This window comes from Schistocerca americana, chromosome 1 (genome assembly GCF_021461395.2).
Source record: "Schistocerca americana isolate TAMUIC-IGC-003095 chromosome 1, iqSchAmer2.1, whole genome shotgun sequence".
In the NCBI taxonomy this organism is placed as follows: Eukaryota; Metazoa; Arthropoda; class Insecta; order Orthoptera; family Acrididae; genus Schistocerca; species Schistocerca americana.
Window position 1 is genome coordinate 508799813 of NC_060119.1, and position 21721 is coordinate 508821533.

The 21721-nt window shown below is 40.3% G+C and overlaps 1 protein-coding gene across 6 annotated transcripts in view; it reads right to left on the reverse strand.

The window, feature by feature from the left end:
• Positions 1-9005: 9005 nt before the first annotated feature.
• The window catches only part of LOC124604780, a 110824-nt gene continuing 98108 nt past the window's right edge, over positions 9006-21721 (reverse strand). For all 6 annotated transcript variants that reach the window (XM_047136511.1, XM_047136509.1, XM_047136508.1 and 3 more), the window contains one exon: positions 9006-10671. In XM_047136511.1, the coding sequence (XP_046992467.1) occupies positions 9640-10671 (1032 nt within the window). In that variant the 3' untranslated portion in view covers positions 9006-9639. The remainder of the gene's footprint in view (positions 10672-21721) is intronic.

The window sequence follows — 21721 nt, forward strand, 5'->3', positions numbered from 1 at the left end:
CTGAGACAATGCTCGGCCACTGCAGACTTTTCTGGTTGCTCCAGACGAGTGTAGCGTCGTTGTTCAGTACATCTCTCTTCTACAGTGCGACAAGTTTGTCCGATGTACGACATGCCGCAGCTACAAGGAATCTCGTAAACACCGGGTCTTCTTAGGCCAAGGCTGTCCTTAGATGAGCCCAAGAGAGCTCTGAGTTTTGCTGGCGGACGAGAAACACATTTAACTTTATGCCTCTTCAATAGTCTTCCTATTTTTGAAGAGACACCGCCGATGTATGGCAAGATGACCATTCCCCTTTGTTCTTCGCCTTCTTCCACTTCCTCACATTGGGTAACCCGCTTTGGTTGTAAGGCACGGCGAATCTCCCGTTCGAAGTATCCATTTTGTTGGAAAATGGTACGCAGATGGAGTAGCTCATTGGATAAGCTGTCTGAGTCTGATATGGCTCGTGCTCTGTGGACCAACGTCCTCAGTACGCCACTTCGTTGCGAAGGATGGTGACAGCTTGTGGCCTGTAAGTATAAGTCCGTGTGCGCTGGTTTACGGTACACTGCGTGACCTAATGTGCCATCTTCTTTTCTCCGTACCAACACGTCCAGGAATGGAAGTTCGCCGTTTTTCTCCATCTCCATCGTGAACTTGATGTTGGGATGAAGCGAGTTAAGATGCTCAAGAAAAACATTCAGCGATGCAATGCCGTGAGGCCAGATAACAAAGGTGTCGTCCACATATCGCCAAAAACACGTAGGTTTCAAATCCGACGTCTGGAGCACTCTCTCCTCGAAGTCTTCCATGAAAAGATTAGCCACAATGCCGTCAGTCTGTTCAAAGTATTGCCCATTAAATAAAAAGTATGTTGAGGTGAGCACATGTTGGAATAAGTCTAAAAATTCCCCATCCAGCTTCTCGCTAATGAGCAACAACGATTCCTGCAATGGTACTCGAGTAAAAAGTGAGACTACGTCAAAACTCACGAGTATATCTGATGGTGCGAGTCGTAAGTTCTTGAGCCGACGAATAAAGTCTTGTGAGTTACGGATATGATGCTCACACTTTCCTACTAAAGGGCTCAATTGTGCTGCCAGATGTTTCGCGAGATTATACGTTGGTGCCCCGATATTACTCACAATAGGCCGCAGTGGCACATTATCCTTGTGAATTTTGGGCAATCCGTATAGCCTGGGAGGTACGGGCGCCTGTGTACGTAGTATCTTAGCAACCGCATCAGAGATCGTGCTGTTTTTCAGGAGCTCCAAAGTTTTTCGCTGAATTTTTGCTGTGGGGTCCTTATTTAGTGTGCGATATGCTCAGATACATCGACGTGGAGAGAATAGCAGTCGCATTTCCCTTATCTGCCGGCAAAATCACAATATCAGGATCTTCTCGTAGGGATCGAACCACTGACCTCTCTGCAGCTGTCAGATTGTTTCTAGGCACTTGAGCCCGTGTCAGAGCACGGCAAGTCTCCCGCCGGATCTCCTCGGCAGATTCCGTGGGAAGTTTTAGGATGCCTTGTTCAACGGAGCTAATGATGTCCAGAACAGGTGGTGTCCTCGAAATGGGTGCGAAGTTCAATCCTTTCTCCTGGACCGATACCGCCGCGTCAGGCAAAGGTTTGTCCGCCAGATTGTATACAGTTCGTCTACGAACTTCGTTGTTCTCTTCTTGTGGTAAATGGTCCCTGAAGCGATGAAACTTATCAATTTGACGTGCTGCATCTTGTTGTTGTTTCCAGTCTGAGACCGCCCAAGTAGCGCTGTCAACCCACGTCCAAGAATCAGCGGACAGTCTTGACGATATCTTCAAATGAAGTGCCAAGAGCTCTCTGGATACGAAGTCCAGTTCTCGTCGAGTATGGTGAATCCTTTCTCTTACCAGTGCGTGGCTTGCTCGATTTTTTATCCTTTTAGCGGCTGCAGAGGTTATGAAGTGCGTCACCTTAGCGAACGTCGGAATAACTCGATGATCTCGGCATCTTAATAAAAACGTAAGGGCACATGGCAGTCTGCTCTTCTTATTCCATAGTTTATCAAAACTGTTAACTTCTTTTACCAACTCCTCCCCGTGCAGGTATCGGAAGTGTTGCTTGAGGCTTTCCCGACGGACATGTTGTATGTATGGTTCTCAGGCGAGACGTCGGATGTCATAGTGAAAACTCCACATTAGGTCACGCAGTGTACCGTAAATCAACGCACACGGACTTATACTTACAGGCCACCAGCTGTCATCCTTCACAACGAAGTGGCGTACTGAGGACGTTGGTCCACAGAGCACGAGCCATATCAGACTCAGACAGCTTATCCAATGAGCTACTCCATCTGTGTACCATTTTCCAACAAAATGGATACTCCGAACGGGAGATTCGCCGTGCCTTACAACCAAAGCGGGTTACCCAACGTGAGGAAGTGGAAGAAGGCGAAGAACAAAGGGGAATGGTCATCTTGCCATACATCGGCGGTGTCTCTTCAAAAATAGGAAGACTATTGAAGAGGCATAAAGTTAAATGTGTTTCTCGTCCACCAGCAAAACTCAGAGCCCTAAGCAGCCTTGGCCTAAGAAGATCCGGTGTTTACGAGATTCCTTGTAGTTGCGGCATGTCGTACATCGGACAAACTTGTCGCACTGTAGAAGAGAGATGCACTGAACACCGATGCTACACTCGTCTGGAGCAACCAGAAAAGTCTGCAGTGGCAGAGCGTTGTCTCAGTACAGGACATTCTATGAATTATCAACATACAAAAATTCTCGCATCGACGAGTTCGTACTGGGACAGTGTTATTAAGGAAGCAGTGGAAATATGTAGCTCGACGAATCTTGTAAACAGACACGGGCTTTCAGCTTAGGTCAGCATGGGATCCTGCACTGGCCATATTGAAGTCGCTTCGAGCAGAGAGGAATACTATTGGTCATAAGACGGACGACGATTCGCCAGCAACATAAATATTCCGTTGACAACGGGAGGATAATCAAGGCGCCTACGTGGACGTGCAATTTTGCTTGCGGCTTCCGACAGAGGTCGCTGGGGCGGCCGATGGCAGCGCAGAGTAACAGCGGCAGCCTCCGCCCTTGCGGCTTCCGACAGGTCGCTGGGGCTGCCGATGGCAGCGCAGAGCAGCGTCGGCAGCCTCCGTGCGTGCACCGAAGTATTTGGTCCTTCATCCTGTAGGTGGCGTTACTGTCCTTCCAGCTATCAGTTGATATCGTCGCTATTGGCCATCGAATTTGGCGCCTCCACGCATGCACACTTCCTGCCTAAAACTGGCATAAATAGGGGGCCCTGGTGCTGCCTTAGCAGTGTGTTCGTCGCACCTGAAGATGTCGGCCAGTTGCGCTGACGAAATATTGTGGAGTTTTCACTATGACATCCGACGTCTCGCCCGAGAACCATACATACAGAGTAAGTGTGGTTGAGATGTACGTTTCCTGACTTGTGTGATAAAAAGTGGAGGGACTACATCGTGCTCGAAGTACATTGCAGACTGTAGAGTCAAAGGAATGTCCTCAAGGTGTTCAACAAATGAATTTTCCAAAAAATGCCAGTAATTCTGTCTCCATTCGCTCTTATAAAATGACCTAACCTATCAATATGTTACCAATCATGCCACATCCAAATGCTGATCAAAAAATTAACTTGGAAACTGGTTTCCACTGTAACATGTAGATTTTCCTACAACAATCGATTATTATTACATGTGTTGTTGATTCATTCCATGTAAACATAGCACCATCAGTAAAAAGTGTTAATGGAAGCAAATGATGTCTGTTATTTAGCCACTGTTAGATTGTGGGCACATCATGTGACATGAGTACATGTTTTCCACATGTGATGTTTATACTTGTGTTCGTGGGACAGTGATACCCACAGAAAGTTGCCGTGTTTTGGTAGTAGAACAATGCTGCACCATTTCAACAATGTGTTGCTGTTCCTGCACACACTGTGAACTACATTTTCAGGAGTAAAGTGGGAACTTGGAAGCATACCTGTTCTTCTTGGGAAGGCTACTTGCCCAACCACAAGTACAATGTGCTGAAAACGCTGGTAAACTCTCTATGATCAGGAATTCAACATGTTGGAAACTGCCAACAGTGTCAAAAAGTGCCAGTGTTAGTCTTCGATATTAGCAGGAGAACTACCACCGTAGAAACCGTATCTGTGTATTAATTAGTACAGTACATGTACAAAGACCGTTAACACTAATACATTCTCAATACCTCATACTAATTCATTAACAACACAGCATGGACAACTGCACACTGAACGGACTAAATTAATGACAGGAAGACATCTTGAGCAAACAGCTGAAAGCAATGAGGTATGTTGGGCTAAAATAAAACATCAGAGGCAGGGTGGGTAACACACATCTGACACACCACTAGCCCAAAGATAAATGTAAATTACATGTGTTTCTGAAACCATTCAGAATAGGCCACATGCCCATTTGAATGTTTTTGCTGCATTTGAATGCTGAATGAAGTCCCTGAGTATTCACCATTTCTCCTGGAACACCCTGTATACAATACAAACAGCAAGGATCTCAACAGACTTCCCTACGGCACTCCTGAAGTTATTTCTACACCTGTTGCCAACATAACCATGTCCTCTACCATGTGGAATACATAATTTATGATATAATATATGTAAAGAATCCTGTTGGTTTCTATAAAACTTGGTGAATGTGCTCTTGAACAATTTTTCCTTTTTTAAAAACTGGAAAGTTTATGGCAGTATACATTACTTCAAGTACCATGAGGGTTGTTCAAAATTTATATGATTTTTATTTATAAAATCATTCTTTATTCAGATACAACTGTTTGCCTCTAGCCACCTTCAAAGCAGTTCCCTTCAGCTTCTATACATTTCTCTCTCACTGCAGCTCCTGCTGAAAGCATCCCTGGAAAGCCTCTTTTTAGTATGGTGCACATCTGTTCCATCAAATTTTCCATAAAGTCTTCTCTATTCTGAAATCTGGTCCTTTTCAGAGTCTTTTTCAGTACAAGGAAAAGCCGGAAATCACTCAGTGCTAGGTCAGGGGAATAGGGAGACTGGCAAACCATAACGATGTTGTGTTTGGCCAAAAATTTCTGACTTAACCGAGAATGATGAGCGGGTGTATTGTCATGAGGAAGGTACCAACTGACTGCTGCCCCCATGTCTGGCCATTTGTGACTCAATTCTTCAAGAAAGCAATGCAGAACCTCTTGATGGTACTTCTTAGTGACATCAGTATCTTCTGGGGTGTACCCATAAATCTAGGACTCATCACTGGTGATAACTGTGTTAAAAAGCTGGGATTATTGTTCACAGTATCCAGCTTGTCCTGTGCGATCTCCGAGAAAAGTTGCTTCTGCTCACTTGTCGGCAGCTGTGGCACAAATTTTGCTGAAAGCCTCTTGGGGTGCAACTGTTCCTTTAAAATGGAATGAATAGATCCACCACTAATTTTAACCCCATCTGCAAGTTCTCTGGTTATAATTTGTCCATCCTGCATCACCAGGGTCCTTATACGATCAACAACCACCTCACTTGTGGTTGATGAGAACCTACCTGAAACTGCCTCACTCTTCACTGATGAGTGGCGATCTTTGAAGCAGTTGCACCACTCCTTTATCTGTAGTTTAATACAAAATTTGATGCAATAACGTTGTTCCACTCATTTTTTTCCACAATACAACGCACACACTCCAATCCCCTTGTTCGTAAAAAAAGGCAGATACTTTTTGAGCAGCTCTTGTACATACCACGTTGAATTAAAATGTCTACCATGTAAATGTGACTACTATACTACAAACTTTATAAAGACTCACTATGCTTTGGAACATTAGGGAGGCGGGGAAGAGAAAAGCAGCCAGGCTACCTAGGTAACATTCCAGAACTCAAAACTGTTAAGTGTGTTTTCAAAACTAGATCCCCTCTTTGAACAGCGTGTTACAACTTTTTGTAAGCGAAAAATTTTTTCTTCGGCAAAATGAGCACTTTTCTGAGTCAAATTTAGTTTCACTGCAGAGTAAATGTCACTTATTTACACTTGGTATTGTAACCACAAATATTATCATTGTTCGTTAATTCCAATAGATCAATGTGACTGTGTAGCAATAGCTAAAATGAATAGCTAAAGGTGTAAATGAGTGCCACAGTTTTGTTTAAATTTCTAACAGAGAAACTACCGTAAATTATTATTTAATTAATTATTAGATAGAGGAAACAAATTAGCAAGGTAATTTTTCCCCCCGTCACTAAATCGTGCATTCACACCAAGTGGAACAGGTTAGTGAACCTAGTTCTTTCAGAGTCGCCACCACAGCTCTGCTGTCAGCGCATCTAAGAGCAATGCAGAGCACCTAGGCTTGATTCCCAATACTGCCAGGAATCTCGCATAGAGAACTGAAACATAGTGCAACCACCCTTGTCAGTCCAATTGAGGAGTTATTTGAATGAGTAGCAGTTCCCATGTCATCAGCAATGGCTTGGAAAGCAGTATATTGATCAAATACTCCTCCATGCCACATCCAATGATTACCATATGCCAGGCCTCGCCGAACAGTGATCTGTTAGCTCTCTGCCTGTGCTACTGCCTACTGCTCCAAGTGCAGCAGCTGGTGGCTGAAGAGCAAGGAGTGACAGGAAAAGGAAGGGTAGAGCCAAACGCCAGTCAGTTCGCCAGCAGTACTACTTGCATTAAATTAGATTTATGTTCTCCTTTAGGAGTACTACAGCGCCCATGCACTTGACCAAAAAAGAAAAGGGGAATAAGCCACTCATTCAATGCCGAAAGGGAATTGCCTTACTTTTCATATTGTTTATAAAGGCCAAGCAAAGAGATTAACATGCCATCGCACTATTATGAGATAGAATGTCGTAACACCAACCCCAAAGGTGATATGATGCACTTGTTTTCTGACAAACGACAGTGAATGGAGGCTGTAGTAAGGAAAGTGACCGTTAAGGAATAAAACTTAGTTAATTGTATGTAGAGTCATGATATATCTTTTACTGTTGACATCACAAATTATTTGAATACTCTAAGTGTCAAAGCAAGGGAAGAATCATTTGGTAAGAAGATGTGGCGGAGAAGACTGATGCTATCAAACAAAAATTAATCCTGAGGAAAAATCATCTCAACTTCATGACCTGAAACATTTACCATAACTCAAGGCAGTCTTTTGGGGACCAGACATGATTGAATACATTTCAGTAATTGAAACATTTCATCCAAAGTTCTCAAAGAAGCTGCATGACTGAAGATGGATTTCGATTTGTGTGTCAGATCATTTTCACTTTTTACTGTTAATGTACCTCATTACTTTCGACTTGATGTGAAAGACAAACTCAGCTCAATGACCTGTTTGCCCAATCCGGGAATTTACAAGACTTTTATAAAATGTTGCACACAAGAGCAATATCCCCAACTGCACAACCAAGCCGCTTAAGTTAGTTTAATGTTTGGTCCAACAATGTGTGTTAACTTTTTTCTTTTTGTCTTTCTTCCTTGCGAAAAAGACAAAGTCCCACTAATGTTTGGGTTTAACAGATTACAATATCTGTAACTCCACGTGTCTGACTATATCACAAATCATAGTTCCAGAATTATTACAAATTCTAAAATTAAAATGTGTAGTACAAGTTCATAAACATCACACCATAATGTTAAATGCCTGTATGTAATGCTTTTTGTAATTCTGCTCACCGTATTAGCGCTATATAATGTATTTATTTATATCAAGTAATAAACATAACTGCTTTGGCAGCTAAATTAGACATGAGATAAACACCTGCTTGTAAAAGTGCACCGCAATATTCATATCAGCTGCACTGTGTTGTAAAATGTCTTCCTAAGATTCCGCCTGTGTAGCCTTCGGCATGTAGCCGTCTTACTCACACTGCTCACAATAGTGCAATGGTGGGGGAAGGCAGAGCTCAGCAGATTCAACTGCACTGATGGATTGCCAGCCTGCTCCAGGAGTGCATATGTTGGCCAGGCCTGCCATATTCAGAGAACGACACTGCATACAACTACAGCACATGGCCTTCAGAGCCTTATCATGGGGTTACCTTTTTTAGTTATTCACAAGCTGGTGATGTTCTACGTAAGTTAAAAAGTGTAATCACCACTCACAAGTTATGCTTTAAGCCTGTTCTTACTGCTGCCCATTAGGCAGTACGAAGGGCAACCTGATGGTGGAACATATGATCAGTATGTCCCCATACCCTTCAGTCATTATTGCCCGTAAATGAATGGTAATGGTGCTTGTCTACACAACAACATTAAATAAATGTGATTCAGAATGACATATTGTGAATGGTTTTTGTAAATGGGTAATGTACTATGTTCATCCCCCCCCCCCCCCCCTCCACCCCACCCCCATTGAGCTTTTCACTTTCTTCACTCCTAAATGAAGGGCGCAGCTTATATTTGGACCAATGATATGTTATCCCCCTTCTCCCAAGAAACTAAAACCACTGTTTTTTCAGGTGGAAACACACAGATTCTTGTTCCTGGGGAAGAAATATATGACAGCCTTTGCGCAGTAATAAAAAAGTGACTGGTGGTTTCTGGCAATCAAATGTTCAACACAGGGAATTTTATCACTTGTATCATTCACAGATAAGTCAACATATGTTTTGAATTAAAAAGTGGAATTGATGTTTAAAAAAAGAATCGCAGCATGTTGGTAAATATGACAGGAGAAAATCTATAGCACAAGTCTACAGATTATATGGAACTTCTCTTCTGTTTAAACATATTAAGTGCAATTAATTACTAACATCAGATTAATGCAGAGTGGAAACCAACAATTCTGACGCTGTGCTTTCTCAAACATCAATAATAGATCAGAAGCAAAAAATAATATGATGGGTGTGCTCAACATAGCTTCTCAAATATGTTTGTGGGACATAGTGCTGAATGTCACGTCTCCCGAATTCTGGTGAATATATTACACAATATCAAAACATAAAAATATGCAATATATTATTTTCAAATGGTCAGTTATAAGACAAATTGAAATAGTATTTTAATATATTCATTTTTTGCAGTAACATTCACTGAATATTTACAAAATATAATCAATTTATTTATTAAAGAAAACAGTCAATATCACAATGAGAGCAAACCTGTAATGACAAGATTAAGATGAAGTCTTAACTGCACAACAGTGCTTTGGGCTCACTGCTCTTTCTGGAAATATATCAAGCAAAAATTGTGCAGTTGTCATCAAGAATCAAACACTTGTACTTGTCTTAAGTGTCCACAACAATCAATAATACAAACACAGGGAACCACAGTGGTGAACATCCACAAAAGGAATGTGAAGTTTACTTGGTAAACAATTGTATACCCGCTGTTGCTGCCAATATATAATTGTATATATACATATACGTACGTACACACACACACACACACACACACACACACACACACACACACACACACACACAGCTTCACTCGCCTTGAACATAACTTCATTTCATTTCTTCTGTTTATAATAAATAAACAAAACATTTCAATCAATAACATTACTAAATTAAAACAAGAACTGATCAAGTAACTTTTTTTTATATTGGGACACTAATGAACACAATGGCCAATAAGCTATCAACAATTGATAAAATGTGTCTGACATCAACTCAACTCATTCCACCTAGAACTGAACATCTTGGCCTGAAGAAACGTGTGAAGAAACCATTTCATTCCACATGACTTCCACCATCTCCACTGTCCCGTCATCTGCAACAGTCAGAACCTGCTTTGGCATATTTGATGTGTCATGCACTTCATCACTCTTCCCCACTTCCACTACCTGCACATATACAGCATTATTATCGTCATTCATATTCTGCACTAGCAATGTCTGTTCAACGGCAGAATTTTGTTCGGACATGTTCATAACACATATGGCTGTTGGAGCTGCATTTCCACCATTTCCATTTTGCATATGTTCCCCAGGCACAGAAATTCCATGATTCTGTGTTAAACTTGCAGTGTCCATTCGTAAACTATCACCACCATTCATTGCCACAGTGTTGAGAGTTGTCTCAATTCTTTGCATCTCTGAGACATTACCAACAGAGATCTGTGATGAACCATCTGGCGCATGAGGAATATCTTGCAATGTTTGCTGTACAGAATCCAGTTTATGGGCTGACAGCTGGGGTGTACCAGAGGCAGCAGAAGTGACAACTGCTTCTGCTGCTGCTGCAGCAGCAGCACTTCTAGCAGTTATATATTCATTTATTTCAGCAGCTATCATTTGAACTGTTTCTGCATCTGAATCTGATGGACGATTCATATTGTCAGAAAATGGCTTTGTTGCCTGTCTGGAAAAGTTGCTGCTACTTGCTGATACAGGCCTAGAATTCTGTACAACAACTGATGTACCAGAAGTGCTGCTTTGTGGCATTTCCGTCCTTTTCTTGAGAGAACAATTATTTGAACACGACCCTGCTTTGATTTCACCGCCACAGAACTCACAAAGGTCTGGCTGCTTCTTCTTCACATGTTGTCGAATGTGATTTATCATAAAAGAATTTAAGTTTGTGGTATATTTGCACTTGTCACACTGCATCCAAATATCTTTTTTAGGGTCATTCTTCATTCTTTTGCCTGTTAAAGCATCTATAGAATTCTCACGTTCACTTTCTAGTTCAGCTAGAGCTGCTTTTCTTTTGCGTGACTGAAAAACATAAAACAAACATTATTAGCACACAATCATAACATCTACAGCTTTCAAACAAATGCCTGCATTGCTTCAGACTAGGACAAGACACAAATCCTTTCCACTAATTTTGACTGGAACTGGTGACAAATGCTATAGTATTAATGTCTCGGCTACATTCTATGTACTAGATGTTCTTGGCACATTAATATTAGTTCAAAAGTAAACACAACTTACATCAAAGAAATGTCCATACGTTAACTGGACCATTAAAATAAAAGGAGGAAGATAACTAAAAAACACTGAACACTGGAAACTGTGAGAGGGATGTTTGGTGATCTTAATCAAAATGAGAAATCTGTTACTTACCACACAATAGGATGTATAACAGCTAGAGCCTTAACAATTCCTTTTATGAATATGTATAGACTTCTACAAATAATTTTGCAGGAATTCATGGCTGCAAATTCTACTCTTCAATATTTTTAAAAATTGTTACTGAATACCACAATTTTATTAATGATATATGATTTGAGAGCAACCCAGAAATGTGCCAATTCATAGCCATGTACCGAGTGAGAAGAGGACAGTGTTAAAAGAGCTAACAGGTATTTGGTATACTGCTGGTGTTGTACAAAGAGAAGTTGCAACAGCAGAAAATTTTAGTGAAATGCAGGAAAGACTGCTGAGGATCGTACGATTACAAAATGAAAGTAAAATCACTGGAAACAGGTACTTCCATAAAATACCTAAGAGCATGAGTATTAAGCAATTTGAAGTTGAGTAACCACATAAAATTAATCATGAGTATGGCAGATGCCAGACAGTTTCACTGGAAAAATCCAAAGAAATTTAATTCATCACCAAAGAAACTAGCTTACAAAACACTTGTTTGGCCAATACAATAATACTGCTTGTCAGTATGAGATCCATACCAGATAGGACTGATAGAGGAGATCCACAGGACAGTCTGTCCTGGAACCCTTGTGGTGAAACCCTTTGGTTTCACCACAAGCTGGGAAGAATCTGAAAATGTAAAAGTAGGAGCAGAGGGACCATTGTTCCTGTCTGACAAAACGACTGCTGAAGAGTGGCTACCACTCACTCTGATCAGGGGCTCATCTCGTGGGCACTACCCAGCCGAGGCAAGGGCTGCCAGGCAAGGCGGTTTTGCCGAGAGTTCTGATGCACCAAAAAGGCGACCAACCACTCCCAGGCATACATGAGGTGATGACAGCTTAGGTACCAGAAGTGTGTTGCCTCTGTTGTCAGGGTACTCGGCCAGATCAATACTGGCTTCACTTGCTGGTGACCCAAGTTGGGAGGGAATAGAGGGTTGGGGGCAGAGAAACCCATGCCAGGGATGCTACGAGGGGATTTCTTTCCCTAATAGTTCACACTACATAAGCAATTTAGAAAGGGAGGTCAAACCCCAAGGTGGATAAAAAAGGGAGAGTGGAAACATGAGACTCAAGACCGAAGAGGAATGTATTTCGCCTTTTTCTTGCTCTAAGGTATCATCAGTGGGATCTGCAACGATACAGTTATGTTATTTTTAGACTATCAAACAGTTCACATCACAACTTTTTATGTAAATAAGTAATTACTTATGGTTTGCTGTGATCTGCATTTCCTCTCATCTAGCCTGGAGGTCACACTACCACTTTATTACCGACACATAAGCACAATTTTGTATTCCAAACTTATTCACACTGTTCACCATGTTTCTCCTCCTTTTTTGTGGTGGCCTATTATTCTTTTGCCACTCGATATAGCTATTTCTTCGGACACTGTGCTTTTAACAACATAAATATTGTAACTTCATTAGACGTTACATCCTCTTTGGTTTGTTTACCTACATCTTGCCAACCTAACGAAGTATATGTTCAAAACCAACTTCTATTCATGATGTTTGTATCGCTATCGCGCGCGCACGTGTTTTTGTGTGTGTGTGTGTGTGTGTGTGTGTGTGTGTGTGTGTGTGTGTGTGTGTGTGTGTGTGAGAGAGAGAGAGAGAGAGAGAGAGAGAGAGAGAGAGAGAGAGAGAGAGAGCTGATGAGTGTGTGCGTGGGCAAGGGGTTTGAGTGCAGTGTGTCATATATGAATGCACTAGCTGTTAATGACTGACTGAAAGCTTTGGTGACGGCTGATTTGACCCTTCGTTCCAATGCTCTGTGGAGGGGTTCATGGATAAGTGAGTGTAAAGATGTTTGTGGCAAAGCAAGCTGGGACTTTTTTACTTCCCCTCTTGTTGTGCCATCTGCCTCCTTAAAATTCATTTTTTCGTGTCTGACTAATTACCATTAACACATGTGAGTATAATCCGTATTTTCATAAAAGAGAAAGGTTGGCCCTCGGGTTTAAAGAATATAATGCCAGATCTAATTTTGTGCTTAGTTTTATGTTGTTGTTGTTGTTGTTGTCTTCAGTCCTGAGACTGGTTTGATGCAGCTTCCATATCACCATCAGTTATTTTGCTCCCCAAATAGCACCCCAAATAGCAAAACTCCCTCACTACTTTAAGTGTCTCATTTCCTAATCTAATTCCCTCAGCATCATCCGACTTAATTCAACTACATTCCATTATCCTCGTTTTGCTTTTGTTGATGTTCATCTTATATCCTCCTTTCAAGACACTATCCATTCCATTCAACTGATCTTCCAAGTACTTTGCTGTCTCTGACAGAATTACAATGTCATCGGTGAACCTCAAAGTTTTTATTTCTTCTCCATGGATTTTAATACCTACTCTGAATCTTTGTTTTGTTTCCTTCACTGCTTGCTCAATATACAGATTGAATAACATCGGGCAGTGGCTACAACCCTGTCTCACTCCCTTCCCAACCACTGCTTCCCTTTCAAGCCCCTCAACTCTTATAACTCCCATTTGGTTTCTATACAAATGTTTATGTATGTGACTGATTTTCTAATTTATATCGACTATTCCTAGTTAGTATCTTCTGTTATAGGGTGAAATCAGTAACTGTTCGTAACTTAAAGTCTGTTGTTGTTTGTTTGTTGTGGTCTTCAGTCCTGAGACTGGTTTGATGCAGCTCTCCATGCTACTCTATCCTGTGCAAGCTTTTTCATCTCCCAGTACCTACTGCAACCTACATCCTTCTGAATCTGCTTAGTGTATTCATCTCTTGGTCTCCCTCTACGATTTTTACCCTCCACGCTGCCCTCCAATACTAAATTGGTGATCCCTTGATGCCTCAGAACATGTCCTACCAACCGATCCCTTCTTCTGGTCAGGTTGTGCCACAAACTTCTCTTCTCCCCAATCCTATTCAATACTTCCTCATTAGTTATGTGATCTACCCATCTAATCTTCAGCATTCTTCTGTAGCACCACATTTCGAAAGCTTCTATTCTCTTCTTGTCCAAACTAGTTATCGTCCATGTTTCACTTCCATACATGGCTACACTCCATACAAATACTTTCAGAAATGACTTCCTGACACTTAAATCAATACTGGATGTTAACAAATTTCTCTTCTTCAGAAACGCTTTCCTTGCCATTGCCAGCCTACATTTTATATCCTCTCTACTTCGACCATCATCAGTTATTTTGCTCCCCAAATAGCAAAACTCCTTTACTACTTTAAGTGCCTCATTTCCTAATCTAATTCCCTCAGCATCCCCCGACTTAATTAGACTACATTCCATTATCCTTGTTTTGCTTTTGTTGATGTTCATCTTATATCCTCCTTTCAAGACACTGTCCATTCCATTCAACTGCTCTTCCAAGTCCTTTGCTGTCTCTGACAGAATTACAATGTCATCGGCGAACCTCAAAGTTTTTATTTCTTCTCCATGAATTTTAATACCTACTCCGAATTTTTCTTTTGTTTCCTTTACTGCTTGCTCAATATACAGATTGAACAACATCGGGGAGAGGCTACAACCCTGTCTTACTCCCTTCCTAACCACTGCTTCCCTTTCATGTCCCTCGACTCTTATAACTGCCATCTGGTTTCTGTACAAATTGTAAATAGCCTTTCGCTCCCTGTATTTTACCCCTGCCACCTTTAGAATTTGAAAGAGAGTATTCCAGTCAACATTGTCAAAAGCTTTCTCTAAGTCCACAAATGCTAGAAACGTAGGTTTGCCTTTCCTTAATCTTTCTTCTAAGATAAGTCGTAAGGTCAGTATTGCCTCACGTGTTCCAGTGTTTCTACGGAATCCAAACTGATCTTCCCCGAGGTTGGCTTCTACTAGTTTTTCCATTCGTCTGTAAAGAATTCGTGTTAGTATTTTGCAGCTGTGACTTATTAAGCTGATAGTTCGGTAATTTTCACATCTGTCAACACCTGCTTTCTTTGGGATTGGAATTATTATATTCTTCTTGAAGTCTGAGGGTATTTCGCCTGTTTCATACATCATGCTCACCAGATGGAAGAGTTTTGTCAGGACTGGCTCTCCCATGGCCGTCAGTAGTTCCAATGGAATATTGTCTACTCCTGGGGCCTTGTTTCGACTCAGGTCTTTCAGTGCTCTGTCAAACTCTTCACGCAGTATCGTATCTCCCATTTCATCTTCATCTACATCCTCTTCCATTTCCATAATATTGTCCTCAAGTACATCGCTCTTGTATAGACCCTCTATATACTCCTTCCACCTTTCTGCTTTCCCTTCTTTGCTTAGAACTGGGTTTCCATCTGAGCTCTTGATATTCATACAAGTCGTTCTCTTATCTCCAAAGGTCTCTTTAATTTTCCTGTAGGCAGTATCTATCTTACCCCTAGTGAGATAGGCCTCTACATCCTTACATTTGTCCTCTAGCCACCCCTGCTTAGCCATTTTGCACTTCCTGTCGATCTCATTTTTGAGACGTTTGTATTCCTTTTTGCCTGTTTCACTTACTGCATTTTTATATTTTCTCCTTTCATCAATTAAATTCAATATTTCTTCTGTTACCCAAGGATTTCTACTAGCCCTCGTCTTTTTACCTACTTGATCCTCTGCTGCCTTCACTACTTCATCCCTCAAAGCTACCCATTCTTCTTCTACTGTATTTATTTCCCCCATTCCTGTCAATTGCTCCCTTATGCTCTCCCTGAATCTCTGTACAACCTCTGGTTCTTTTAGTTTATCCAGGTCCCATCTCCTTAAATTCCCACCTTTTTGCAGTTTCTTCAGTTTTAATCTACAGGTCATAACCAATAGATTGTGGTCAGAGTCCACATCTGCCCCTGGAAATGTCTTACAATTTAAAACCTGGTTCCTAAATCTCTGTCTTACCATTATATAATCTATCTGATACCTTTTAGTATCTCCAGGGTTCTTCCATGTATACAACCTTCTTTCATGATTCTTAAACCAAGTGTTAGTTATGATTATGTTGTGCTCTGTGCAAAATTCGACCAGGCGGCTTCCTCTTTCATTTCTGTCCCCCAATCCATATTCACCTACTATGTTTCCTTCTCTCCCTTTTCCTACACTCGAATTCCAGTCACCCATGACTATTAAATTTTCGTCTCCCTTCACTACCTGAATAATTTCTTTTATTTCATCATACATTTCTTCAATTTCTTTGTCATCTGCAGAGCTAGTTGGCATATAAACTTGTACTACTGTAGTAGGCGTGGGCTTCATATCTATCTTGGCCACAATAATGCGTTCACTATGCTGTTTGTAGTAGCTTACCCGCATTCCTATTTTCCTATTCATTATTAAACCTACTCCTGCATTACCCCTATTTGATTTTGTGTTTATAACCCTGTAGTCACCTGACCAGAAGTCTTGTTCCTCCTGCCACCGAACTTCACTAATTCCCATTATATCTAACTTCAACCTATCCATTTCCCTTTTTAAATTTTCTAACCTACCTGCCCGATTAAGGGATCTGACATTCCACGCTCCGATCCGTAGAACGCCAGTTTTCTTTCTCCTGATAACGACATCCTCTTGAGTAGTCCCCGCCCGGAGATCCGAATGGGGGACTATTTTACCTCCGGAATATTTTACCCAAGAGGACGCCATCATCATGTAATCATACAGTAAAGCTGCATGCCCTCGGGAAAAATTACGGCTGTAGTTTCCCCTTGCTTTCAGCCGTTCGCAGTACCAGCACAGCAAGGCCGTTTTGGTTATTGTTACAAGGCCAGATCAGTCAATCATCCAGACTGTTGCCCTTGCAACTACTGAAAAGGCTGCTGCCCCTCTTCAGGAACCACACGTTTGTCTGGCCTCTCAACAGATACCCCTCCGTTGTGGTTGCACCTACGGTACGGCTATCTGTATCGCTGAGGCACGCAAGCCTCCCCACCAACGGCAAGGTCCATGGTTCATGGGGGGGGACTTAAAGTCTACTGTTGACTTTTATACTAATACAAATTCTGTACTAATTATAAACATTTGGAAGCACAACTAATAGTGTTCTTAAAAGAATCTATTTGGCTCTATCCGAAAACATGTTAGCAAAGACAACCCTCAATTAACTACAAAATAATTAACAGTTTTGTCAAAAGTATTGTTTACGTAATGATATCCGTTAATTTCATCATTTAAACAAATAATTCGGCCTAACCCTTGTAGTAGAAGAAACTGTTAAAAAGAACGAATTTTTCGATGTATTCAGTTGATTTAACGAGTTAAGTTTTAAACGTAAATTAAACATCAAACAATGTGTAATTTCAGTACCTATTATTGTAAAGATATATAAGGGCCTGGTTCTTGGTCACGAGACAGTCAGTCCATGGCCGAGTTTCAGACAAGAACCTGTGTTGGTTAGAACAACAACAATGTATCAAATTAACTGTGAAATCAGTGTAACACAATTAGGCCACGTGTTAAAACAATGGCATTGCGTGTTCCGTACATACCTTTCTGTTCTTCAAGAACTGTGAACTTTGTGGTTAGGTTTTTACTGCTCATAGATGTTCAATAGTAAACTATTGTAGCAGTATGTGGAGGTTTGTCTGCAAACTATTAATGAGACTTATGGAAAGTTAAAACAATATTGTACTGGCCATATATAACTGTGTAGTATTGCGGGGCTGTGAACAGTGAAAGTAAACTACTGTGGAACGCAACTCTGCATCTGTCGGCTACATTATTTAAAGTAGTCAGTGTTGTACTTCCACGCCCAATTTTTCACCATCACAACACAGTATGTCAACACCGAGGACAACAAACGAAGAAATAAATTAGGGTGAACCACCACATGTTGAGTGACATTATGACATATTAAAACAAAACTGTACCGTTATAGATCCCACTGGTAATGCGTTAGAGCAAGGAAAAGGCAAAACGCGTCTGGGAAAAGTAAATTAGGTTGCAGCTTGAGAAGGTGGTTTTATTTACAAAACAAGTATTTCTGTGCTTGCTGCAGAGGATGACCACACAAACAAACTTGTTATTCGCGCCACGCCAGGCATTTCCATGTGGTCTATACCAGAAATTCAGAAGACTTTATCTGAACATTCATTCATAAAACCATACAACACATAAAATTAAACATATGCAAATGTAACGATCTTGTCCCTAAATAAATCAAAAACAGTTCACCCAGTATCCAAAAAGCATTCTATGCTGCTCAGAAAATGCGGTTAAAATACGAGATCAGACCCCTATACTCTAAAAAACAAGCACTAAATTATGAGTTACATAAGACACATTTAAAACTTGCATACACCATTAATAATATGACAGTTTTCTCTCATCTGGTCAACAAGGTCAAAAAGCATACAAAAACTGCTGTACAAAGAATTAAAGCAGTTCATAGAAAAAAGATCAATCAACTCAAAAAAACTCCAGTCACAACACCATACGTTTACAAGCAACCAAGAAAAACAAACACAAAAATTCAACCCAAGATTAGTGAACCTTACAGACGTGCAACTGAACAGTAAAGAAAGACAGCTGTTGGAGAAAGGATTAAAATACAATGTAAATTCAGAAATAGATGAATGTTGCATAGAAAATCTAGTTATAGAAGCAGAAAGTGTTTTGACTAGGGAAGATAGGAATAAAAACACCCATGTCAACACTGGAATAAAAAACAACCCGTAATATAATAAACAGTATAAAAACACAAAAACTACAAAAACACAGAATCTACAACACTCCGAAAACTTTGGAGGAAACTTCAAAATGGAAATGTTATCATTCCAAAAGCAGACAAAGGGAACACAGTTGTACTGACAGACAAAAAAATATATATATTGAAAAAAACACAAACATTCATCTCACAAAATAACATTACAAAAATAAAATCAGACCCGATAAACAGATTCCAGACAAAAGTAAAACACACACTGAAAAATATAGACATTGTACTGGATAACACGAAGAAAAGGAAGTCGACACAGATTAATCCCACTGCACCTGTCCTCTGAAACCAACCAAAGACCCACAAACCGAATACTGGATTTCAGGAAATCCCCACTTACAAGCTTGCGGGATACATATTAAAACCGCTGTATGAAAAATTCAAAGTACAGGAAGACAGACCATTAAAAACACTACACAGCTCATACAACAAATAAAAGATATAAAAATCCCAGACACAGCAACAATCCTCTCATTTAATATAGAAAACATTTATTCCAACATAAAAGACGTACAATAGAGATCATAGATAAGAACCTGAAAACTTGCAGTCAACTCCTGAATGAACTGATTAAAGAAATACTCTCACAAATAAAGCTCATAACAAAACAAAATTACTTCCAATTCAATAATGAATTTTATTTACAAGAAGATGAATTACCAATGTGGTCCCCCGTTTCAGGAGCTTAGCAAATATTTTTGTAAACCACACTGAACAAGTCATTTTCACAAAAATAGTAGCAAAAGAGTACAATAAATTATATTGGTTCAGGTATATGGATTACATCCTTTGCTTAATAGACAAACCACAAACAAAGACTGAAAAACTACATGCTGGCATCAACAAGGTACATAAAAATGTAAAATTTACAGTTGAAAGAGAACAGAATAATCAAATTAACTCTCCGGATATAACAACAACAATAAAAATTAATAATAATAAGCATATGTTTAAAATGTACTATATTCTCGCAGCAACGGACATTATCATTTCCAAATCTTCGACCCACCCATACTCACAACAGCAAGCAGCACTTCGACACATGCTCCATAGACTCAACACAGTGCCACTCACCTAAGAAAACTATCAAAAGGAACTAGACACAATGATGCAGATAGCACAAAACAATGGTTACAATAGTAACATTCTCACAAAGCTAAAGAACAAAACTGAAAGTAAAATAAAAGCAGAAAGCAACAAACCACAGACAACACCACAACAGAACCAAACACAAACTTGCTGTTCCACAGCAACTATGCAGAAGAATCAGCAAAATATGAAAGAAAACACAAGATGGTAGACAATGACATACAAAACACAAACTCACACATAAAATCACCAACATTTCCAAAAGATAATGAATTTTATTTACAAGAAATATAGCATACACAGCAGATAATTCTATACGAAAATACACCCCAAAAGTGACAAAAAACAGACGTAGAGCGACAAAAAACAGACATACAGCAGAAAGCAGGTATATATCAACCACAGTGTAACACTTACGAAGGCTGATACACAGGACAAACATGTATAACTTTTGAAGTCAGATACACATGAGAGCCTGGAAATGTGGGAAACCACTCCACATTTGCAGAACATATAACAGAACAGTACCACAAGCCAACCATTAGAGAAAAATACATGAAAATAATTAGAATCAACACCATACCATCTAACCCTGCAAGAAAATTACCACATACAGAAAACCAAAGCAGAAAGGAAAACCCTGTTCAATGATCAAGTACACATGCCAAACAATTCATTGTTTACACTAATAGATAAAATAATAGAATGATGCTCCTGAAGAGGATTAATATAATAATATCACCCAACACCTTTACACTCACTCCACGAACTCCTCCACAGAGCATTGAAACGAAAGGTCAAATCAGCCGTCACCAAAGCATTCAGTCAGTCATTAACAGCTAGTATATTCATATTTGACACACTGCACTCAAACCCCTTCCCCACGCACACACTCTTCAGCTCTTCCTCCCCCCCCCCCCCCCTCTCTCTCTCTCTCTCTCTCTCTCTCTCTCTCACACACACACACACACACACACACACACACACACACACACACACACACAAAATACAAACATCAAAACATCATGAATAGAAGCTGGTCTTGAACATATACTTTGTTATGGTGGCAACATGTAGGTAAACAAACCAAAGTGAAGGAAACACATAATGAAATTACAATATTTATGTTGTTAAAATCACAGTGTTTGAATAAGTAGCTAAATCAAATGGCAAAATAATAATAGTACACCACAAAAAAAGGATGAGAAACCTGGGGAACTGTGGGAAAAAATTCGGAATACAAAACTGTGCTCATGTATTGGTAATAAAGTGGTAGTGTAACCTCAAGACCAGAGGAAAGGAAACAGATCACAGCAAACTGTAAGCAATTACTTATTTACATAAAAATTCACAGTGTGAACTGTTTGATAATCAAAAATAACGAAACTGTATCATTATCGATCCACTGATGAGGCCTTAGAGCTAGGAAAAGGCGAAACGCGTCTGGGAAAAATAAGTTAAGTTGCAGCGAGAAAAGGCGGTTTTATTTACAAAACAAGTATTTCTGTGCTTGCTACAGAGGTGGTCACATAAACTTGTTACTTTTTGTCTTATATATGTGTTGCCAACCCCAGCACCATATTCTGTCTGTTTACACATCTCTGTATTTCAATACACATGCCTACACCAGTTTCTTTGGTGCTTCAGGGTATTAAGACATCAGAGAATAGCTTCCATGGTACTATATGATGCCGAAAAGAGCGAAAACTGTAGGGAATACTGAGACTAGAATAAATCTCAAAAATAACTTGAGGCTGTAGGATGCAAGTGTTATTCTTAGATGAACAGTCTGACACAAGTGAGAAATTAATGGTGGGCCACAACCATTCAGAAGACTGAGGACTGCCTCCCACCAACCACCCCCACCCCCCAAAGAAAGGTGGCGAGGGGGTAGTACACTTCGGAAATTGGAAAGCATGACTG